The sequence below is a fragment of the Halichoeres trimaculatus genome, unplaced genomic scaffold (genome assembly GCF_033239565.1).
Source record: "Halichoeres trimaculatus isolate MK-OKI-2021-1 unplaced genomic scaffold, fHalTri1.1 fHalTri1_scaffold_10, whole genome shotgun sequence".
NCBI lineage: Eukaryota > Metazoa > Chordata > Actinopteri > Labriformes > Labridae > Halichoeres > Halichoeres trimaculatus.
The window spans coordinates 28,678,592-28,702,654 of NW_027437187.1; the positions used below are offsets into that span (position 1 = coordinate 28,678,592).

Consider the following 24,063-nt stretch of genomic DNA (forward strand, 5'->3'; position numbering starts at 1 on the left):
GAAATTCCCTAAAAATGTCCGGTTTTACTCAAATTGTTCTAGAGACCACTGATATAAATTTATAAAAAAACAACAACAACGCTGTACTGGGCGACGATGTACTCACCAGTCAACAAAACAAAAAAGGCTAAGTTGAGCATGCACGCCGCATGCGTGATGAGGTCATGATGCATGACCAAGGCCCCTCCTACTCTCAAATTTAATAAGACAGAGAGCAGAAAAGTATCCGTCTTTCGCATAGGTCTTTCGTATTAGAAAAGCAAAACAAAAAGCCAAATAAAATAAAATAACAAATAAATAAATAAAAGATAGAAAAAACACCTTAGAATAACTCTGTTTTTCTTTTTTTTCTGACAAGGATTTAAGACATTATTTATATCATGCACAGGATGGATATGTTGTTGGCCAACGGGATACTTCCTTTTATCTTTTTATTGAAGCATGTTGTGATGCATTGATTCACCCCAAATAGAAAATGATTTTTTTAACACGTGTAGCTACCTTGCCTTCTTTTTGCAGTATCTCATAGTAAAGAGGTCGGGTAAAGTGGCCGCCTTTTGGACTTTAAGAATACGGTCAGCCTAATGGTATGGCCACAAAAAGTATATTTAAGTCATAATTTCTTATCACATTTTTTATGAAAAGAAATCAACGTATTTTGTAATTCTGATCGCCACCGTATACTCAGTGAGTAGTTCGATGCTGAAAGCCTCGAGGAACTATGGGCTAAACCGAAACATCCACCCGGTCAGTTTTTCCAGTAACACAGCTTCGCAGTCATGTCGGCGCTGAAGTCAGGAGGTCTAATGTTAGATTAATCAAGTTTCTGTTTGAAATAACTCGAACTTTAAGTTTGTTTGTAAAAGAAACGGAACTTGGAAATATGTGCTAACGAAAAGTGAGGTGTTTGTTTCAGTATCGGTTTATTTTTAAGGTAAAGTAAGTTTATCTCAGACTTCTTCCTCTTGTCTGAACTGTTAACGTTAGCTAGCTAAGTTTTTATCATAAAACTGTCAATAAAACAGAGGTCTGCTGAAGTTTATGTCCTAGAACTGAATAAAACGCAGTGATATTGTAGGAATCTTAACGCCGTTGCTTGAACAGTTGACATAGTTAACGCTTGTGTCTCATTGTTAAACATTTTCCGCTTTACTCTCAAGTTTACAGTGTAAATGCTAATTCTGTAGCAGCAAGACAAATAACTATTGTTTGTATCATAGCTTCTGTGCATGCTTATTCGTTGTGTAAACTGTGTCTGTTTTATCCTTTCATAGTCATTTGTTTGTGCCATGGCATCCCTCTCAGAGGAGGTGCTGCTCGTGGTGAAAAAGGTTCGCCAGAGGAAGCAGGATGGCACACTTTATCTGATGGCTGAACGTATAGCCTGGAGCCCAGAGGGCAAGGACCGCTTTACAGTCAGTCATTTATATGCAGATATTCGCTGTGAGTATTCAGGAACACTATATATAAGTATACATAAATACATACATACAAAAATTGTGCTCAAGTGATATTTATGTCTGTATGTGTGTGTTTACTGTCCAGGTCAAAAAATAAGTCCTGATGGCAAAGCCAAGATACAGCTTCAGCTGGTTCTTCATACCGGTGAGAGCACCACATTCCACTTTGCCAATGAGAGCACAGCACTCAAAGACAGAGAGGCTGCAAAAGAACTGCTGCAGCAGTTACTGCCCAAGTTTAAGAAGAAAGCAAACAAGGAATTGGAAGAGAAAAACAGGTATGCCTGCAATTTTTTTCTGAAATAGTAACAAATAAACCTTACAGCAGGAAACCAAAAAATGAAATTACCCAAATATTCTTTCCATCAGTGATAAAAACATCTTATTACTCATACACCAAGATTGTGGTGTTCTTTCAAAAGAAAGTATTTAAAGTGTTCATTTGTATGGTTGTTTGTTTTTTAATCAGGACTTCTATGCAGCAATATTTTGAGTTTGTTGTATCTCATATATTAGTGTCCGTGGGTGTATTGTAAATTTGACCAGAACTGCATCAGATTTTTGATAAATAAATGATACAAGATTCATGAGTTTTATTTATTGATTTTTCTAAGAAAAAAAGGCCAAAGTGTCTGTCATTCAGACTACATTTTGATTTTTGTGTTTTAAATACTTCTCTTTGAATCTCTGACTTTAGGATGCTTCAAGAAGATCCAGTGCTTTTTCAGTTATATAAAGATCTTGTGGTGAGCCAGGTGATCACTGCTGATGAATTCTGGGCCAATCGGTTAGGAGACTTGAATAATTCTGACCTCGCACCAAACAGCAACAAACAAGAAGTCGGTATTTCTGGAGCCTTTTTGGTGAGAACAAGAAGTCTGCCATGTTCTTATTTTGGTACATTCGTATTTACATTTACAACAGTCTTCCACTGGCGTCCCTGTTCTACCAAAAGTTAACAGAATCTTTCTTTATACTATACAGGCAGACATCAGACCGCAGACAGATGGCTGCAATGGTTTGAGATATAATCTCACAGCTGACATTATTGAATCAATCTTCAGGACGTATCCTGCAGGTGAACACTACATATCAAAGTTGGAGTCACTTTCACTAATACCACATGTGTGGCTGGCGTTTCTTAAAAAAATCGTTATGGTGTTGACTGAATGCACTTTTGCCAATTTTTGTCCTATTTGCAGTGAAACAGAAGTATAGCGAAAATGTGCCTCATAATCTGACAGAGAAGGAGTTCTGGACTCGCTTTTTCCAGTCCCATTATTTCCACAGAGACCGGATCAACACAGGAACGCAGGATATCTTCTCAGAGTGTGCAAAGCAGGATGAAAAAGGTAGAGGTTTACGTTTAATTTCAGCTGCAAATGCTTGGTCTTTCTAGCCTTTTATTCATTGCATGCATAATTTCCATCAGTTCAAATGAATGCCTAAATTTTTTCTTATTAAGGGTTAAAGTCCATGGTGGTTCAAGGGGTTAAGAATCCTTTGGTGGACCTTCTGTCTTTAGAGGATAAAACTCTGGATGAGGTGAGATTTGATGGGATTATCAGTCATGTACTATTCCCTGAAAGAGAATTATCTTTTATAAGCTTTCTATTTTTTATTTGATCTACGTCCCTTCACCTTAACACCTTCTTCTTTAATTCTGTGAAACAGGGTTATGGCATTGCTACAACTGCAGCCACAACCTCCACCGCAAACAGGACGGTGAAGGAGAGCAGCAATGCTGCCATTATAAAGCGGTTTAACCATCACAGCGCTATGGTGCTAGCAGCCGGCTCACGCAAAGGGTAAACATTTCTCTCTGAATATATAATCACTTGCTCAGTGTATTGATAATTGTGCTAACTGTGCCTCAAAATAAAAGGGAAACACCAACCGACCAAGCAAGTGAGACAAGCAGTACAGATGGAAACTCGAGGGATTCTGACTTCTTTCAGCCTCCAACTAAGAAGGTGTGATAATGTTTAACTTTGACAAAATCCTTTCAATATAAAAGTGTTCCTGTAACATTATAAATCACATTTTCTTTAACTGCTGTAGGTTAAGTTACAAGAAGCCATTGAATATGAAGATCTGCAAACAGAGAACAAACCAAAAACAGTTGCGTTAAACCTCAAGAAGTCAGACAGGTATGTTTAGTACTCCATGAATTATGTTTAAGTAACACTTTGGTGATACTCAAGCTGTAAAGTGAATTCATGACTCATAAGCTGTTACCTGAATGGTGCTTCAGCTTGTCAGCATATAAGGAAGTGAACTCCGAAAGGAGAAATCTGAAGGGGAAATGATGCTTTCTAATTTTGATGTCCTTAATTTAAACATGTGTCACATTTGCTGTAATATTTTTGTTTGTAACAGCTTTCATGTGCTGTTATACATATATTATTTATGTATTGTGATTTGCATCTATGGTAACATGCAGTAAATATTCCTCTAACTTTATATTTTAGATATGCTCATGGTCCTGTGCCACTTCAGTCGCATCAGTATTCGACAAGCCAGGATATCATCAATTCTGTCAACTACATTCGACATGAGATGGCCAGCTACAAACCCAACCTCACTCAGGTATGATCATAAAATGCCAATAACAACAGAAATGTATGGTTTGCGAGTAATTTCAATACTTTTAATTCATCAGAAACCATGTCAAAACAACACATCATGTGTTGAAACTGAAATATGTCTTTGTTTTATGAAAAATATTATTGTTTCAACAGTTGTATTTTCACTATGAATGATGCCCTGAAACTGTTGAAAACTCTGCGTAGGTGTTATCCAGCACTGCAGCTACGTCTGCCATCGCAGCACTTTCTCCAGGAGGCGTCCTGATGCAGGCAGGAGCACAACAAGCCATAGATCGTAAGTGTGTCTTAAAAAGTCTAAACAGTATAACTGTCCTGTTTTAGGGCATTTTTGCCTTTATTGAATGAAAACAAGGAAAGACAAGAAACGTGAGGAGCAGAACACGAGGAATGACATTCAGTGAAAGAATAAAGTGAGGTATTCTTTTCTTAACTGCTCATTTTTTTTAATTTACTGTCTTTGGTTTTCCTTTCAGAGATAGTACCTACTGATGTCCAAGGAGAGCTAAAGCATCTTTATGTGGCTGCTGGGGAGTTATTGAGACATTTCTGGTCCTGTTTTCCTGTGAACACACCGTTTTTAGAAGAGAAGGTGTCTGATATCCTCTGCTTTTAAAAGGACGACACAATATCATTGTCTCTCGTGGTTTTTTCTTTGAGATCTTCTTATACTTGCACATATGAAAATCAAGCACATACATTTCTGTGGTTAAAAAATGATATTAATACTCATCCAAGCATTTTGTTTTATACCAACATTTATGTCATACCAAACTTTCTCATTTGCCAATGTTCATTCACATTCAGCATATCCCTGAACCTCAATCTTAATAACTCATTTCTGAATGTTTGATGACATTCCCTTAAATTGTTTTCTTTTAATAGGTGATGAAGATGAAATCAAACCTTGAGAGATTTCAGATGACGAAGCTTCATCCTTTTCAGGAGAAGATTCAGCGTCAGTATTTAAGTACAAATGTAAGTCTCTAAGCTGTTAATAATGACACAGAGGCTTATGCCCAGTGACACTTGTACTGAACTCTCTTTGACAATCCCACAGCTCACAGGGCATTTGGAGGAGATGCTGCAGACAGCCTACAACAAATTCCACATCTGGCAAACCCGCCGCATGATGAGGAAAACCTGAGGTCTGAGTATTGTCAAAGAAAGGACAAGGAAGGCATTTCAGTATTTGGACATCTAGCCTGTGAACGCTCACCAAACTGCTGTGGAGAGACCACAGCTGAAGAGTCACGGTTCATAGTGGGCTGAATGTGGATATAGATCGATGCTGCTACATCCCCAACTGTTCAACAGAGACTTAGCGGCATCTCAGTAACAGATAACTGTAATTAGTTTCTTTCTTATTTGTTTGTTTTTTCTCTTCGGTTAGGAGATGCTGCCAGTTGAATGGGACTTGAAAGTGTTGTAATATGACCAAAATTCGGATGGAAGATCAGAAAAGATACTCAGGACAAGAGGCTTTGGAACAGAGAGCTACCAAAATTTGTTTCGGTGTTGCACAGTGAACTGAAAAAGTGCTTGGATTTACAATGGGTCTTTTTTGAACACTGGGTCCATTCGAGGAACCAAGGGGAAGTGATCATAGCAATATTGTAAAGACATTTCACATTCGAGTGCATTAGTGTGTGTGGTTCTAATCACACTGTCACTGGTATGTAATGTCTACACCCTCTGTCTGCACTGAAGATAAAAATGTTATTCTGACTTAAAGTGAGAAATAAAGCTTTTGCTTATGTCTAATAGAACTCAAGCGTTTCATGATTTACTTTCTAGTTTATTCCTCATAATGCTGTCTTTTAGAATCATTTTCAGTGCTATTTCTGCATAACTAACAGCGTAACTCTCACAGCTAATGTAATTGGCTAAATTGCAAGAAAACGTATGTGAACCCTCTGGAATGTGTGGAGGAAAAAAGGCACAGTCTACCAACAACTCTAACTCAACTGTGTATGGTTCAAATATTGCTGAACTGCAACACTTTGGAGGAATGGGGAGAGGAATGGTCAAAAACTCCTGTTAGTTGTACAGGTCTGATCTGCAACTACAGGAAACGTTTTATGAGGTTGTTGTGCCAAGGAGGGTCAACCATTTATTGAACCCGAAAGTTCCCACACTTCCCCCTCCATGCACTGTAATTTTTTTTTTACATGGTATGTGAAATGGAAAAAAAAAACATTAAAACATATAGTTGTTTGTGCAGCATAAAGCAGTCTGTATATGTCTATCCTTATGACTTCTATGCAAAAATCCAGGTAGTTCCATGGGGTTCATATTTTTTGGCAGTTGTACAGCCGTGTGGACATGGTTTCACTGAGAAGTTGTTGGGAGAAACCCTTTCGCTGCTATCAGGAAGTGCCTTCATAGCAGCTGGATGAAGCAGTTCATCTCGACAGGCTGCCGCGGTGTTGGTGTGACAATCACCGCTGACTTTTCCCTCCTGGTGAAGACAACAATGGTGTAATACAGCAGTGGAAGTGGAAATTTGCGAAAGGTAACACAGAAGACGAGTCACTTTGAGTGAGTTTGACTAACGGTTGTGCGCGAGGCGACATCCCTGTGTTGCATGTTAGCATGCATGCTAACATAAAACGGACTGTGCTATGAGTTGGGGTATTAAACTAACTCACGATGTTTTATTTATTTAAATAAAAGTCGAACGTTGTAAAATCAACCAGACAGGCAATCTAATATGTCATCTTGGGTTGTTTTAGCTTTGTATTAGCCCGTACTCAATAGGAACGTTAGCATTAGTGTCAGCAGACGGGTCTCGTGACGCAGGCTGCCGTAGTGGGGAGCTATGATTGAATTCAGTGTAACCGCTTTGATTACTTTGCCTATAAAATTCATGATTTCTTTTAGTTCTTTTACAGAGTCTCAGTCAAAAGCGAGAGTTAACAAATGAGCAGGAACTCCAGTTGACAGTTATTTACGTCAACGTGTGCTTGCTAACTTAAGTCGTTAATTAGAAAGTCCGTGTCAACGACCCAGAAGTTAATTTAATCACGTGCATATTACTGGCCACACGCACGTATAAAACTGTTAGTTTTCGTTTTATACTCTGTACAGTTTCTTTTCTTGATTGTAGATTCACTTAAAACAAGAAGTGAAAGTGAAAATGCACAAATCTACTTTTCTTTTTAAATGGACTAATCTCTAAATAACTAATTATTTAGAGATAGTGGTCCGTAGACTGAAGGCATAGTGGGACAGAAAGAGTTTTTTAATCCGGAAATCCTTTATTTCACTCTCAGAGACATGTTAATAGTCCGTGCTGGGGATAGGTGGGGTCATTTATAATAGAGGCACCTCTCCTGTGGACTCTGTAGTGGCAGATGCTCTGCAGAGAGGGCACTGGATTCATGTTGATTTTCTCAGCAGTTCTCACTGCTCTTCCTGTTGAGGGTCAGGGTCAGATGCCAAACAGCTAAGGACCAAAGTTTGCAACAAAATAGAGAAATAACTTTGAAAGACCGTGTTATGTCTTCTTTAACTCTTTGCTTATGGTCTTACTTACTCCCTCCCAGTTGTTGAAGATTGCAAGCAAAGATGCCGTTGGTGCAAGTTGTACCTGAGACATACAGTCATGTACTGGCTGAGTTTGACTGCCTTGACCCACTTCTGTCTGCTCTCAGATTAGACTCTGGTAGGCTCAAGGTAGGTTACACAACTGCTTGATGAATTAATGTTATGATTTCAGGGCTGTCGCTCATTCACTCAGTAATGTCTTGTTTTATAGTGTACATGTTTAGCCGTGTCGAGGAAGTGGCTTGCATTAGGAACATCAGCAGGAGGGTTGCACCTAATTCAGAGAGAGGGCTGGAAACAAAGGCTCATCCTCACTCACAAGGTAATATGTGACTGAATACTCGTTGTGGTTTTGATTTACATCAGGTTCATTGATTTGTGACCCAAAACCTGTCTTGGCTTGTCCACAGGAGGGTTGGATCACTCAGGTGGCATGTTGCCCTCATGATGAAGACTTCATTGCTGTTGCAACAAGGTAAGAGTATGTCCATGAAATACAGAGATGAGTCACACTGTTCCCTCCTGAAACAACACTTGTCCTCTGGTGCTGCCTTCACTGGTTCCCTCTCTGACCCAGTCAGGGTCTGGTGGTGGTGTGGGAGCTGCAGCTGGAGAGGCGAGGTCCACCAGAGAGGGTCAGTGTATCCTGGGAGCACAGAGGCCAGGCCATCACTGCACTCTGCTGGGACACAAGCACACTCCGGGTTTTTGTGGGGGACGCAGGAGGCAAGGTGTCCTTTCTGCGTGCTGGATCCTCCAGACTGGGAAAGGTAGTGTGTGTTGACAAAGAGAACAATCTGTTTCATATTATAATGTTGAAAAAGACACCAAAGCTTCAAGAATGTTCACACTCGTTCTGAATACAGTCGCAGATCACTGTACTTAATCAAATCAGTATGCCTTAATTCAAGCCTGCTGACATGGTTATGAATTGTCTGACCCTTTTTTGTCTCTTTGAGGGTTGTGCTCAAGAGTCCACAAGCTCACAGATATCTTTCAGTTTGACAAAAGGATATCAAAAAACTGCAATTTTAACTCAGTAGTAGTAACAGTACAACTGTTGTTTGGAATCCCAAGACTTGAATGCCAGTTGAGATTAACTAATTTGGTATGAAACATTCAGATTGCACAAGAAAACCAAAAACTTATAACTTAAATTTATCAAAGTTAAAGTCTAAACAAAAAATTCTGTTATTTTTTTCCAGTTTTTTAAAAAGTCTTTATTGTATCTAATGTGAATTCCCCTTTCAACAATCATTTCTGTCCTTTAGATTTGTGTCATCAGGCAAAATTTCACTTGTGTCTGCGTTTTAGTCTTCCCTGTTGAACACATTTCATATTTGTGTCTGAATATAATGAGGATTTTTTTATGATACTGTTTTATATTTGTGTCCAGGGGTCGGCATTTGTCATCTTCCCCGTTCAGACTGTCACAACAGTGGACTCCAGAGTGGTACAGCTTGGTTACCTAGACGGCCGCCTGACTGTATCATCCCTGAGCCGCTGCTACCTCTGTGACACAGAGAGGTGACTGTCAGCACGGCTCCATCGCTGATAAATTTGTCACCAGGGGGATCGATTGTTGGATCAGTGTTCAACATCAATCTGTCTGTCTTACCTTTAGGGAGAAGTTCTGGCGTGTTGGAAACAAAGAGCGGGATGGCGAGTATGGAGCCTGCTTTTTCCCTCAGAACAGGGGATTGTTGGTAGGGCAGCCCCCACTGCTGTACTGTGCCCGGCCTGGATCTCGAATATGGGAGGCCAACTTTAATGGTGAAGTTCTGAGCACCCACCAGTTCAAACAGCTGCTGGCATGTCCTCCTCTACCTCTCATCACACATAGGTACAGTTTTTTGTTTCTTTGTTTTTTTTATTGTGCATTTAAAAAATCTTAGACCAAACTCCTGATCTTGCTTTCATTTCCTCTTTAACCCACAGAAATGAACCACATTACAACCCAGCACAGAAGACTCCACAGTCCATTGCCTACCCTAAACTGCTGTATTTAGGGTAAAAATTGATAACACTGATATGCCTTAGTATCCAGGGGAAAGCGACATCCTGTCATTGTCAAATTATGACACTTGATTTCTTTGTGTAGAGACCAAAACCTGCTGACCTGGACTGATTCAGCTATTTATATCTTCACACCTCAGAATGGGCAAGTGCTTCTGTGGACTGAAGTAAAAGGTGCCTATATTGCTCTTTCAAAAAATACAACTAGTAGATTTTTGAAGTATTTTAGAGGACATTTCAACTGTAAAAACACAAGCCACAAATGTAGTATTATAGATTTATTCAATCTTTTTTGCATTTATCGTCATTTCTTGTAAAGTTTTGGGGTCTTTCTTCAGACTTGGTCGATGTTGCCGTCTACCGCAACGAGCTCTTCTGCCTCCATGGCAGTGGACGCCTCTCTCACCTCTCCCTGTTATCTGTCGAGCGATGTGTTGAGCGGCTGCTTCGGAGGGAGTCCTGGCCTTTGGCTGCTGTGGTCTGCTGTATGTTCCAGCACATTATAACCACCAGCAGGGTAAGATGGCTGCCAACATGCTCCGCCTCAATATAACGCACACTGCAACCAGAATTAGTCTTATCTGGCCTTGAATGTTTATATGATACTCCGACTTGCTTGGTTTCTCAGGATAAGGCTTGAGCATAACAAAAACACTAATATACTGGTGTTGGATAAGAAATTGCACTACATGCCCTCTGCTAGGCAGGCTTGTTACATACAGAATAACCAAATCTGACATTTGAAAGCTCCTCGCTGTTCCTCACTAGTTCATTTATATTTTAGGCCAGGAAATCAATTCCCATGGATCGCCTTGAACATCTCAGGTCTCAGCTCAGCCCCAGCACACACCCCGAGCTGATTGGCCAGCTGGAGGAAGTGATCTCAAAACTGGAGCCTCTGGACTCGGCCTCTAGCAGCCGGAGAAGTAGCATCTCTTCACATGTAAGCATTTTGGACTTACCTGTGTAAGCTGTTACAAATGAGCAAGCATCTCCCTAAAACTCAATTCATAACTCCTCACAGCGTTGATGAACATTAAAGCATGCAGCATTTTTTAATATCAGATACATTCATCATGGTTTATTAACCTTTTTCAACTGTTAACTTAAACATGTGAACGCAAGTTTACTTACAAAACAATTTTGTAATTTTAGACCTATGAAATAACTGGATGTCCTCATGTTAAATGTGACGCTTCCCAGGAGAGTTTCAACGTCCTGGACTGCGGGATCTACCGTGTGATCAGTCGCAGAGGAAGCCAGTCAGATGAGGAGACGAGCTCTCTTATCAATCCCTCCATATCTGAGGAGGAACGACTCAAAGAGTTCAGTTTTGTTCAGGAGGACGATCAGGTGGATCATGGTAAGACATCAGCAGCTGCTAGATGAACAAAAGAGAAATACTTTTTCAAAAGATTGCATCAAAAACTCACATGCAGCGAAAGTTTTTGTTGTGTGCCAATACTGCGGTCCTAGTCTACATTTTACCTCTTTAAATACGAGAAAGGGACACTATCTTTACAACACAAATTTAAGTCTTATTATTACTATTTAATTGCTTTTGTATTATTGTTATTATTGTTTTTTCAGCATGCTAGGCAAGCTAACAGTAGCACAACAACTGTAAACAAGAAACAAAAAGTATTAACACAAAATGATTACCACAATTTGTTGTCTCCTTTGGCGCTCTTCCTGCTCCTTTGTTTCTTATGTGGTTTTGTGTAGCAGGATCAAACTACTTTTCTGCCTGTCCTGATTTCAATGTGAAAAAAGAGTGAAATTATTTTGTTATACTTTATCAGAGAATAACTAATTGAAGAAAAATACCAAATAAGGCAGAGGGGTTACCAAACACCTGAAAGACTTTTCAGAATAAATGTTTGATAATAATTTTACTCTTTGACTTCAACTTTGTCATAATGATTCTGTGTTTACATGTTTTTAATTATGCCTTTAATGTTTGCAACAATAATGAATGTTGATGTGAAAAAAAGAAAGCATGAGCATTAAATCAAAAGTGTTGTCCAGAATTTTGCCTTGAGAGCTTTGCAAATACTATCTTACTGTTAATATTTCATGTCCTGTCTGTTCCATTGTGTCCCACACATATCACCATTTTTTGTTATTATTCACTATGCAGTGTTAATTTCCAGTCTGTTTGAAGTGGTGTCTGGCATTTTAGCTCCACCTGCTTGCACTTTGCCCTCTGCCCATCATTCTTCTCCCTCAGTGCTCCATCCATCTGTGTTTTTCTGGCTCTCGCTCCCATCTTTATTCAGATCCACAGAGCAGTGAGCGTTTGGAGGCTGAGCGATCTGAGCAAGGCCTGCAGTTCCATCTCCCCCTCTCATTCCGCCCTAAACCCCCCCGCATCGCACTGCAGGCTGTCAAAGACAGGTGAACATCTAGGGGGAAAAACAGACTAACATGCTAAGATCTTTCTTTGTAAATGTGAAAAACTGTAACAAGAAGTGAACAAAACAAGTAACAAAACAAACCATGTGGATTGTACTTCTTCATTTTTATTTCTCAAGAGGATTGAAACTCCTAATTTAAACTTTCAGCCATGCACAGCTGTGCTGTTAGAGCCAACACTTCCTCTTTACACTGAAGACCTACATCTATTATTGAAATTCACTATGATCATCTGTGTCGAACACATGTGGCAGGTTTCATTTCCAGCATCACATCCTTCACTGTTCGTAGTGATATATGCCTCTCCGGTTTTCAGATTTAAAATATTTTGCAATCTCAAAACTCAGAGGTTGTTTTAATATTATTATTTATTTTTCTCAGTGTTTCCAGTTTTGTTAAGAAGACAACAGAGAAGATCAACACCCTCCAGATGAACTCTGAGCTCTGGCAACGTCCTGAATTTAGAGAGGGCGGACAAGCCGACATGTCAGCTACCACAGCCTCCTACTCAGAGGAAATAGACAATGAGTAAGTAACAACCTACTGCATGTACACCCTCTTTTTCTGTCACCACTACAAGTCAGACAAAACCAGTAAATATAATGTGTTGTCACAGAGTTTATGACGACATGCCGAACACAGAAGCTGACATGCAAGAACTCAGATCTGCAACAGAACGAGCCATGTAAGTTTTAAACGCCATTGTCCCAATTTTACTAGTAGAAATTGAATTTTAACTTGTGTCCTACATTTTCCCAACACCAGATCTCAAATCCAAGATCCCTGGGTGCTGCTGGATCCAGTCTGCCTGGAAGAAACACTACAGGAGTGGCTGCCAGTGCTGGAGCGAATACTTGGACCTGTAGAGCTTGATTTTGCTGTGGGTGAGCCAAACACAGATGGACCAGGGGAAGAGAAGTGGGAGAGGGATTATCTGAACACAAGCTCAGAGCAACAAGAGGAAGAGGGGTCTCCCTCCTCATCAGGAGAACCACCAGAGAGTGTTACAGAGGAGAAAGAGGATGCTCCCGCACTTGAAGAAAAAGAGGACTCTTGTGACTCTGCTGAGAAGCTGACTGAGGTTTTGAACGGGGCCACTCTCTCTGAGCCTCTGCGAGTGATGGCTCCTGAGCCCTTACCTCCAGATCTCCTGGCTAACCTCACACAGCTGGCAACTCTGTACACAGAGCTGAGCTGTTTTAGAAAACAAGAGAATGAACAACAGGGGCTGGGATGCACAACTTTCCTGCGGCGCTACTTCTTCCTCTTAGACCAGGAGCGAGTGAGGAGGATGTGCCTGTTGTGTCATCAGGAGCGGCCGGAGGTGCAGAGCTCCTTCACTGAGGCCATGCTAGGTCAGTCACCACTTAGTAAATTCATTAATGTCGAAATATGCCTGAGAAATATGAAAAAAGACAGCTCATCAATAATTAAAATGGCAGCTGGAAGTGTTTGAAAAGAAAAATGCATCATGAAATATTTGTTTTATCCTCCTCAGCTCTGACTCAGTCCAGTAAAGTGGTTGAGGTCATTCAGAGAGGGGATTTGCTGCGATCGCTGCGCAGTTTGAGAGAGCTGCAGCCCTGGAGTGCACCTCCTCTCCTTGCTCACTTTCACAGGTCAGCACAAGAACTTCTCTCTCTTAAATTAATATTGAAACTACAGTTGTGATCAATGCAGTGACGTATGTTTTCTGTTTTATCCAGGTTGTACGAGAAGCATGGAGAGGCTGCTGTGCGCTCCTTTTCCCAGTTCTATCCCACAATAACGCCTGCTGATGTAATGACCATGGCTCATCAGAGCCACTTCCTGGCATATCTGGATAATCTGGTCCAATCACAAACTGAGCAGCACAGGTACATCTGTAGTTTCCTGTTTGTAAAAGAGCGGGAAAAAAGAGAAAAAAGACTTTGTTATATCTCACGACTTCTATGTTCTCCTCCAGGTCGTCATTTTTGCAATCCCTCCTGGAACCAGAATCTCTGAGACAGGATTGGCTGGAGCTGGCACTCACTCATGACGCCCCTCAACATTGTGACACCCTGACTCCTGATGGTCAGCCTAGGTCTGTCTCTGTTCGAGTTAGAGATTAAAAATATTCACTCTAAGCGTCAAAAGAATCAAAATATATGAACACTTAGCTGGAGGACTGACAACAAAGAGTGTATCATTTAGTTTGTTTTATAGTTAATTGAAAGATAAATTCTAAATTAAAATGATTGTACCTCTCCTGCAGATGGCGCTCTCATTGTTTCAGCTGGGGTTATGGACGTCTTCTGTCTCTTCTTGTTGCTTTGCCTGCTGATCTTTCCTCGAAGCAAAAGATGGCAGAGACTTGCCGCAGTCATGGGTACTTTCTTATTTTGCAGACTCACCATCACTTGTTTTGGACTTACAAACAGTCTAATCCCCTTCTTTCAATGTGTGTGCAGATACTGGATGGGCTACGTGTATCTCTGCCGGGAGCTGCAGCGCCGCACAGAGGCGTTCTCCACCATCTGTAAGCTGGATGACATCAGTCTGCTGGAGGGGCCTGACGGTAAAGCTTCATAGAGAATTGAATGCTGTGACGTGATGACCTTTTTTACACAGAAAGTCTCTCTTTCTCATTCTTCAGGTGTTGAGCCCCAGACTTTGGATGAATGGAAGCTCCTGATCCAGTTATGTCAGCAGGGCACGGCTGTGGTTGACTCGGAGCAGGTCACAGGCATGAACGGGGGCAGCTGGTCCAACGGCTCAGCCGACTGCAGCGGAAGGATCAGCCCGGAGAGCCTGACGCTGATGCTGGCTCGGACAGCTGGACCTGACCAAGCCATGGCTGTGCTGGAGGAGTGTGGGGTGCAGCTGGTCCTCTCTCCTCACTCCAAACTGGTCTGTGAGCTGCTGAGGGTGGCTGAGAAGAGACAGAGGTGGGTAGGGGTTTCAGACTGCCAAATTAGGTCTGTCATCTCACATCTTCTCCTCATATCCATGCTGAGCTCTTATCCAAAGAGCTCACTGCTCTCACCCACAGTAGTTTACAAGCATGGTTTTGATTGACAAGCTCCGCCAGACCCTGCCTCCCCCATGTTGAAAAACACAATTTACTTCTACAGAAACAGTAAAAGGTTGTAATCAAATTGATATCTATCAATCAATGACAGCAAACATGGATATTTTAATATTGGCCTGTGAATGTGGATTTACAAATCTTCTCTCCTTTTTCTTCTTCATTTGATTAGCTATGCACCATAATTTGGTAATGTCCAAGAATTCAAATTCTTTATTTGGGGACCTAAAGCAGATATGAGATTAATTTGCGATTAATTGGAATGATTAATTAGTTAATCATAAATCCTGTAATTAATTAGATTTTTTTTTAAATCGCCTGACATCACTAGTTCTTTTTATTAACTGTTTTCTTTTTTTTCTTTTTTAGAGCAATGATCCAGACGATGCTCGAGCGCTGCGATCGCTTCTTGTGGTCTCAGCATGCCTAATGAAGGTCTCTGCGTGTGATAGCTAACACTGTGTGTAAGTCTGAAACTGCTGCTGATGATGTGACTTCATTTATGAACTCTAACCTTGGGAGAGCCTCCACAGGAAGGCTCTAACCTTCTGGTAAAGCAGTATAACTATTTATGCAACTCTACTTTGCGTCTACGACAATCTTTACAGATTTTTTTCTAATTTGCCAATTTTACTACAACACTGTTTTTAATAATTAAATAAAGGCTTCTTGTGCATTAAAGCAAAAATTAACTAAAGCAAGTAACATATGAATGAAAAACTAATAAAAGATAACTGTGTAAAGGAAATGTGAAATGTTCTAACTATGTAATAACATGTGAATAAAGGACGTTTGTGTTTTTAAAACTGTTTTTTTGTTGTTGTTTCTCAAGAACAAAAAACAGATAAATATATTACTATTGCACATTATTATAAGTGTTGCAAACTTGAACCAGCACCCCTAAAGCCACTTTACCGTCTGAGTTTCAGCTTTTTTACTTTATTTTTCCAATGTTCCACAAAAATCACATGGAAACTTTTGGTGTTAAAGATTTTTTAAATGAGAGTCCAACAATAACAGCCACCTACAATAATCCTAGTACAGAGGGACCATTATAAATGACTGGAAGCAGTAAGGCAAACTGACCCACTTTGTTCCTGTAACTCTTTTCTTCAGAGAGGAAAAAAAAAACATTTTGCATTTCAGCTCAGCTCATACAGCAGGCCATGGATGGAAAATGTGGGACAACAGAGATAATACTAATAACAACGTACTGAAATGGGACTGATGACTCACTTGATGCTATCACACACCTGGAGCATCAAAGGGGGGAGAAGCAGGCAGAGGAAAGACCTTCACATTTGGGATAACAGTGGACATAAACATGGAGTGTCATCGCACACGTCACTGTGATTTAATTAAAACCTTTCTGTTGGATCCTGGCCTACTTTTATCTTTATCCCTGCTTCTTCTCATTTCCCCAAATCCCCTCCCTCCTTCCCCCCCTGTGTCATTGGCAAAGGGACGATCAGATCAAGTTTCTAACTTGTGGCAAAGACAAACACTCTTAATAGAATCGCCCTTTGGACATTTGATGTTGCATATTGTGTGTATACATGCTGCACGGTGGGGAAGAATAGTTTAATTGAGCTGAAATGACCCAGACCTGACAGAGGGTTGTCATCAGAGCTGAAAGGACAGAAGTAAATTTGATTTGAAAGGTTATTAGGTCGAGGCAGTGAGTCCAGTGTTTGATGTAGAGCTCCTGTCACCAGAAGGACAGATAAGAGGATTCTGCACATACCTGTTGGCTTTGCTGCTTGTGTATAAATGGACACCTCCATGTCTGAATTCACACACACACACACACATGCACCCTCCAGGTTGGCTCTCAAGATGAGCCAGGGTCAGCGCTTTGGAAAGATGCTCAAATTGTGACTTTGTTTTCTTGATCTTTGAGTGATTTCCGTCTTCACAGACCGGACAGTATTAATACTCTAAATGGACACAACACTCAAGGTGAGTTACATTTGCACTGCTCACTCCAATCCGTTTACATCACTTGTTCAGTCTTCTTCAGTAAGATGTGTTTCTGTCTCAGGTATCTGTCTCTGTGTTTGGACTGGCTCTCTTTCTCTCCTTCCCTGAGCATGCCTCACTGGATGGAGCCTCCCAGAACACCTCAGGTAGGATTAAATGTTGATCATGCTGGTTAGACTAGGCACTGTGAACTACACTAACCCTGAAGTAAGAGTTAAAATGAGTTTTTTGTATTAAAAAAGAAGAAGACAAAATATAAAAATGCAACCAGAAAAACAAAAAAGGAAAGGTAGGCACCTGCAGGTGACTATAATTTTTGTCTATTTTTTTTTTTTTTTTTTTTGACTGAACGAAAAAGCTTCACTAATTTTTTTTTGTTTGTGTATGTTCTTTTTTTCTGCTCTTTCATTTATTGTTACATTCTCCTTTTTGTAGTGATGTTTTCTTTTGTCGTATTTTCTCTCTCTTTTTTTTGCCACGTTCTGTTTGTTATTGCATTCTCTCTTCTATTGTCATATCCTCTTTTTTGTTTTTGCTTTCTTTCTATCGTTGTGGGAACTGTGGTTTGTTTTCTCTTTTGCTGAGGTGTTTTCTTTTTAGTCTTATTCTCTTCTGTATTGTCTTTTTCTGTATTTTCTTTTTTTCAAGTCCCTTTTTTGCTGTTGAATTCTTTTTTTTTTGTTCTTTTCTTGGTTGTTATGTTTTCTTTTTTCTTTCATATTCTCTTTTCTATGTCGTCATTTTTTTAGTTCTTTTCTTTATTTCACATTCCCTTTGTTGTCGTTTTCTCTTTTTGGTTGTCATGTTCACTTTTTTGTCATTGCAATCTCTTTTTTTGTATCTTTCCTTTTTTGTTTTTGCATTTCCTTTTCATTATCGTATCCTTATATTTGTTGTCTCTTTTTCTGTTGTTGGATTGTCTTATTTTCTTGTTGTGTTTTGCACTTCAGGGCCTCCATAAGATACTGAGAAAGTAATCTTTGAAGGTTTTTTTTCTGTTCATGGTTTTTTCAGGAGCTGTATATCCAGGATCTGTGTTTATGGAGGAGGCTTTTCAGAGGGCCATCAAGCTGACTGATGCTGCTTACAGGCGCACAAGTGAAAGGTGTAAATCTGATGATACATAACTCAGGCTTATTACAAATTTTATTGGCCACATAAATATAAAGATTCATGTTTTCCAGGGTGAAGAAGTCTCTCTCTGAGGGGGCACTGAGACCCAGTGATCTGCTGGCTCAGTTTAAGCAGACAGAAACCAGAACCAGGGCACAGATCTGGGCTGCAGAGCTGCTGGACAACACAGTGGAACTGATCAGAGAGATGGTGTATACTCACACCATGGTGCAGCCCCGCCCACATGGTACTATTTATTCAACAATGATGCTTTTTTCCTCAGCGGAGACTTATTCCTTTGTCTTCTTTCTAGTTTCATGGTTTATATTTAGCTGTTTTTTAATGTGATCACTGTATTTGAATGTATTTCCTCTCAGAGCTGCTCAGTGAAGCAGATGTAGAGAATCTGCTGCAGGCGACCGGCTGCTCTGTTGAGCTGCAAACACCCAGCTGTGAGTCTGGCTGTCTGTCCGAGCGCTACAGATCCATCACAGGAGAGTGTAACAACAGGTGAGTGTTCAGCACACTCAACATTACTACCCTTACAAACATGATCAGTGAGGAAAATAACATCCCAGATGAAACCAGGCAAATGTGAGTGTCTGCACATTTTGAGAAACATGTAAGTGGATTTTTTTTACTTTTCAATCTGTTGTCTTCTTCTCCTGACAAGACGGCATCCTAGATGGGGAGCTGCAAACATCCCATACTCCCGCTGGCTTCCTCCAGAATACGAGGACCCATGGGGGATGCCAAGAGGCTGGGATCCAGATCACACCTACCATAACACCTCTCTGCCTCCTGTAAGACTCCTGCAGCAGCACTCTTTCCTCTTCTGCTCTGTCAAATGTGGAACTCCAGGGATTTGTTTGGTGTCCGCAGGTGCGGCTGGTGTCTCAGGAAGTTCTGTTCACCCACAATGACAACATCTCTCTGGACTCCACTCTGTCTCACCTCCTGGTGGAGTGGGGGCAGTGGATAGACCACGACCTAGTGCTGACACCGCAGAGTCCCAGCACAGCTGCCTTTAGGACAGGAGCTGACTGTACTCGCACCTGCAGCCGAGACACACCCTGCTTCCCCATACAGGTGTAGATTCCTGAGAGACTCATGTATTCATGTTTTGGGATTATTACATGAAATACTTCAAATCTTTAGAAACTAATTTTACTGGTGAAACTTAAAAACTGATTTTCCTCAATGCTGAAAGACTCCTGTGTTCTTAGATCCCTGTGTCAGATCCTCGCAACGGTGTCCAGAGCTGTATGCCTTTCTTCCGCTCAGCTCCCAGCTGTGTCTCTGGAGTTTTGTCTCACCGGCAGCGAGAGCAGCTCAACGCCATCACCTCCTTTGTGGACGCCAGCATGGTGTATGGCAGCTCCACCAACCTGGCTTCAGCTCTGAGAAACCAATCCTCTCTTCTGGGCGAGATGGCCCTCAACTCCCAGCACTCAGACCAAGAGCTGGCTTACATGCCCTTCATGCCACGCCTGCAGGCCCATCTGGATCCATGTGGTCCCCGAAACTCCACCACTTCAGGGTCATGGGACAGATCCGCGCACCAGGAGAACACCACATCCTGCTTTCATGCTGGTGAGGAAGTGAATGCAGTGAAATCTGTGCAGGTGTCTCTGGTTTTGTTGTTCATGGTTGATGTCTCACAGGTGATTCAAGAGCCAATGAGCATCTGGGAATGATCGCCCTGCACACTCTGTTTCTGAGAGAGCACAACCGGCTGGTCAAAGAGCTGCACCGCCTCAACCCTCACTGGAGCCCCGACACCCTCTATCAGGAGGCTCGCAAAATCATGGGAGCCATTCATCAGGTATGCATCAGATCTTTTCTGGCTTTGTGAGCTGTCTCAGCTCTGGAACCTGCTCTCTTTCTTGTTCCAGATCTTAACATGGGAGCACTATCTGCCGCGGGTCCTCGGTGAGAAAACCACATCTCATCTGATACCTCCGTATAAAGGTTACAATCCTGAGGTGGATCCCAGCATCGCTAACGCTTTTGCAGCTGCTGCGTTTCGTTTTGCTCACGTCACCGTGCAGCCTGTGGTGAACAGGCTGGGACCAGGATACACTGCTGACTCCCAGCATGCCCCACTACCTCTGCATCACTCACTGTTTGCTTCTTGGAGGGTTGTACAGGAAGGTAAAACAGGTTTTCTGTCCTGCATTGAATTAAAGCTCTTTAGGAATCACTCACTTGTGTTTTTTGTTCCTCCTGGTGTGTCAGGTGGTATCGACCCGGTGCTGCGTGGACTGTTGCTGTCTCCAGCCAAGCTTCAGACTCCAGGTCAGATGATGGTGGAGGAGCTGACGGAGAGGCTGTTTCAGGCACAGGGGGGGATGCCTCTGGACCTTGGGGCCCTTAACCTCCAGAGGGGCCGCGATCACGGCCTGCCAGGTAAGAGTCGCCTCACTTCTAAAAGATGTTGCTATTAAATCTTGTGACGAGTATCTCAAATCAGTAGCTTATTTAATCTCTTGTTTTCTGATCCATCTCAACCAAACAGGATACAGCTCATGGAGAAAATTCTGCAACCTATCTGTCCCAAATACTACCTCTGAGCTAGCTGAAATTTTGGGTAACTCCACTTTGGCTCATAAACTCCAGCTCCTCTACGGGACACCCCACAACATCGACGTGTGGGTGGGGGCCATCTCTGAACCCGCTCTGCCTGGAGGTCGAGTCGGGCCGCTCCTGTCCTGTCTGCTGGCAAAACAATTCAGAGCACTGCGAGACGGAGACAGGTAAGACTAAACACTCTGAGTGTAAAATCATCACTATGGTTTTGTAGAGGAATCTAAACTAATCGCTGTCTCCCGAGGTTTTGGTGGGAGAGGGAAGGAGTGTTCACCAGCACCCAGAGAATGCACCTCCACACCGTCTCTCTGGCCCGAGTTATTTGTGACAACAGCCACATCACCCACGTCCCCGCTGACCCCTTTTCACGCACTGAGACACCAGAGGACATGCTGGCCTGTTCACACCCACTCATCCCGCACCTCGACCTCAGCCCCTGGAAAGAACCAGACACAGGTGAGTCAAATGAAAAGACTCAGAGTCTGTATTGTGTGTCACACTGACCCATCGACCTCCCTCTTCCAGATCCCAGCTGTGGAGCCATTCCTAGGATCCAGTCTGGCTACTCTCTGCTCTGTGGCTCTGAGGTTTTGTATCAGTGTCACGCTGGATTCAAGCTGCTGGGTTCTTCATCTGTGAGGTGTGATCCAAACAGCCTGGGGTGGAACCCAAGACCTCCAACATGTCAAGGTACAAAGATTAAACTGGTGATGAGACTCTCTTTCTACTTTAAAGACTCAAAGTTTCCATTTAGATGAAACTTCTGGTTTCTTCTCTTTCTGCATCTTCATGTGTCGATTAAAACATGAAAATCTCACTGCTGGCTGTTTTTTGACCCCAGATATTAATGAATGTGAGGAGCAAAGTTCTGTCTGCCCACAAAACCTGGAGTGTCTTAACACACCAGGCTCCTTCATTTGTTCAGGTTGGTTAAGATAATTTCTTTTATCTACTTTTTCATTTATGTTTTTATCTTTTTAAGCATTTCCATCTCCTTCTTTACTTCCTTATCTCTGGTCCTGGTGGTCTCAATCTATGAAGTAGGATTCTTATGCTTCTTGGGTTCTCCTCTCCTGCCATTGTTTTTGTGTGTTTACTGTAAATTCTGAGGGTGTGTCCCTGATTAGGGATGGGTACTTTTCACATTTGAAACAATATGGTACCAATGCCCAGTACCTGGCAATCAGTATCGTGCTCAACGGTACCAATTTTTGTTACATTTGTGTGTTAATGTGGTAGTAAATATTGATTTGTTTATTCATAAGTAGGGATAGACCGATTATCAGGTCCGATATTTGGCATTTTGAGGCATATCAGCTCTCTATATCGGCATCGGCCTTTGTTTTTTATCTGAAGGCCGATAAGAAACAAATTTAAAACCATGTTGTTGCGGCTTTGATGCAGCTGCTCCGCTGTCTGCAGTCATTACTCAGTCTCCAGTATTGTCCCACCCACAGTACTGTCTGATTGGTTATAAGCACAGCCATGGCTTGAGAAACAGCCAATCAGCAGTGCAGTTATTACAGTTATTGGCGTTACATTGAAACTTGGGAAAACTTTATTTACTGTAGAAAACTTTTGCTATTTTTTTTTTTTGTTTAAATTTAACTTTATAAACCATGCTGCTAAGCCTTGGAGCTGTTTAATTAACTCATGCTTAAAGGTTTTTGAATGAAGTTAAGTGTTGGAGTTTGTATTGTTCAAAATTTTGACACCAATATTTCTACTTTGACTGCAAAGTAATATCGGCTTCAAATATCCGTTATCGGCCTCCTTGACTATATATTTGTATGTGTATGTATTGCAGTGAGCTGAGATGTTTTCAACCCTTTAAACAAACTAACAGAAAAAGCATTGCTATATAATTATATTTATGATATATTTTTTTAATTACATTTGATAAATTTGACAGTTTTGGCATTTTTTTATTAAGCTTTTGGTAAATATGCATTCTTTTAATGTAAAACATACTCAATTTGAAAAATAACAACAACAAGTAACAATTTAGTTGTTGTTTTTACTGCAACTTCTTGAAAATTAGCAATGACTTCGTGAAAATGAAGTATTTGGATGATTTTATGAGAGCAGCCATTTTTAAAAGCCCCCAAATACAACTTCAGCTGCCTGTTGTGGAATGAAGATCCTCAAGGGGGCAGAAAACATGTATTTATTTTTATAAAACTAGTTTTTTAGGAAACGTTATCATGCTGATGAGATTGAGGTCTTTGAGAGTCAGATATCAAATATGGTACATTTGGTATCATAGGGTTAAAAGTTCTGTATAGATAAAGCTATCATTAATATTAATATCATCATTTTATTATAGTTATTATTTCTTCAGGTATTTGCTGTTTTGCACCTTTGCTTTAAAGCACCACACATTTTTTTTGCTTTTGTGAACACCCCCAGAACCCTCTTCACTGTCGACTGTCTCCGTGGTTACTGCAGTGGTCGTAGTGATCGGTGGTGGGGCTATGCTGCTGGTGATCATGCTCTGTTATCGAAGGTGAGTCACTAAAGCTGTAAATGTCTGATAAATTACATGTTCTCAAACATAAAATTTCATTATAAATACTGAAGGTGACAAAAGTGTTGAAGTCTTTAAAGTGTGAATAATAAAACGTCTCTTTTGCAGATATTTCCCGAAGAAAGAAGAGTTTCTTAATGCTCAATGTTGTCAGAGGAAAAGTTAGTTTGGCAGGGTTTGTTGGATGTTGTGTCTTGATGAAAACATCTCACTGTCATCGGTGTCTCTGCCTCTTAAGATAATAACATGTAACTGTTTTTAATGCACATCCTGGCTCCCTTGACACATTTTTGTCTCATTGATCACAATGAGTGTTCATTCATTACATCAAACTGTAATATTAAAGGAAGTAATCAGTCTGATGAGGGCATAACAAAAGAATAGCAACCTTACATAAGACCTCTCTATCCGGAAACTAAAATCTTTCTGGAATGTCGGAACCAAAAACAGATTTTTATACCTTCAAGCTCCTCTGAGCAGGATGTAATCTTAGTGCCCTGATTCCTGCGTACGAATCTGTGAGGTAACCATCGGAGCGTTTTGTGTCAGGGCAGCTGGTCAACATTTGGTGATGACCTGGATTCACCTTAGATGGATTAATGTTGTGCAGAGGGAGAAAGGTCACGCTCAAATCAAAGTCATTTATGTTCCACAAAGACCTGAAGGAAAAACCAGCAGATTATTTCGTCTGCTATCAGATTGAGTTCAAAGGGGAGCCAATAAAGCACACAGTACAAAGGTGACAAAGACAGTCTGACT

The 24,063-nt window shown here is 41.2% G+C and overlaps 3 protein-coding genes across 5 annotated transcripts; all 3 read left to right on the forward strand.

Annotated features, from left to right (window-relative positions):
• The first annotated feature begins 743 nt into the window (after window positions 1-743).
• On the forward strand, window positions 744-5,793 carry gtf2h1 (general transcription factor IIH, polypeptide 1). The gene is made up of 15 exons (XM_074678351.1): window positions 744-934; window positions 1,275-1,443; window positions 1,546-1,738; window positions 2,158-2,323; window positions 2,445-2,538; window positions 2,663-2,812; window positions 2,926-3,005; window positions 3,135-3,268; window positions 3,346-3,433; window positions 3,522-3,610; window positions 3,932-4,049; window positions 4,253-4,343; window positions 4,543-4,658; window positions 4,952-5,044; window positions 5,127-5,793. Exons 2-15 carry the CDS (start codon window positions 1,290-1,292, stop codon window positions 5,211-5,213), a joined length of 1,653 nt encoding a protein of 550 aa, XP_074534452.1. The 5' UTR covers window positions 744-934; window positions 1,275-1,289; the 3' UTR covers window positions 5,214-5,793.
• A 616-nt stretch (window positions 5,794-6,409) lies between these two features.
• hps5 (HPS5 biogenesis of lysosomal organelles complex 2 subunit 2) lies at window positions 6,410-15,858 on the forward strand. Of its 3 annotated transcripts, none has more exons than XM_074678331.1 (23): window positions 6,410-6,607; window positions 7,615-7,744; window positions 7,827-7,937; window positions 8,026-8,090; window positions 8,193-8,385; window positions 9,012-9,142; window positions 9,240-9,458; window positions 9,554-9,625; window positions 9,717-9,805; window positions 9,970-10,148; window positions 10,416-10,574; window positions 10,835-10,994; window positions 11,911-12,028; window positions 12,428-12,574; window positions 12,663-12,731; window positions 12,812-13,401; window positions 13,545-13,665; window positions 13,753-13,902; window positions 13,992-14,111; window positions 14,283-14,396; window positions 14,479-14,585; window positions 14,664-14,955; window positions 15,465-15,858. In XM_074678331.1, the coding sequence occupies exons 2-23, from the start codon at window positions 7,637-7,639 to the stop codon at window positions 15,523-15,525; spliced, it is 3,375 nt and encodes a 1,124-aa protein (XP_074534432.1). In that variant the 5' UTR covers window positions 6,410-6,607; window positions 7,615-7,636; the 3' UTR covers window positions 15,526-15,858. The 3 variants fall into 3 exon arrangements, with proteins under 3 accessions (XP_074534432.1, XP_074534431.1, XP_074534433.1); XM_074678330.1 differs by having other exon boundaries at window positions 6,410-6,581; XM_074678332.1 differs by lacking the exon at window positions 6,410-6,607 and adding an exon at window positions 6,889-7,118.
• A 1,052-nt stretch (window positions 15,859-16,910) lies between these two features.
• Window positions 16,911-24,045, forward strand: epx (eosinophil peroxidase). The gene is made up of 17 exons (XM_074678377.1): window positions 16,911-17,054; window positions 17,137-17,221; window positions 18,090-18,180; window positions 18,260-18,435; window positions 18,566-18,698; window positions 18,862-18,991; window positions 19,071-19,277; window positions 19,415-19,781; window positions 19,853-20,013; window positions 20,084-20,342; window positions 20,427-20,597; window positions 20,707-20,944; window positions 21,022-21,233; window positions 21,303-21,467; window positions 21,619-21,702; window positions 23,187-23,283; window positions 23,413-24,045. The coding sequence occupies exons 1-17, from the start codon at window positions 17,037-17,039 to the stop codon at window positions 23,468-23,470; spliced, it is 2,652 nt and encodes an 883-aa protein (XP_074534478.1). The 5' UTR covers window positions 16,911-17,036; the 3' UTR covers window positions 23,471-24,045.
• Window positions 24,046-24,063: the final 18 nt, after the last annotated feature.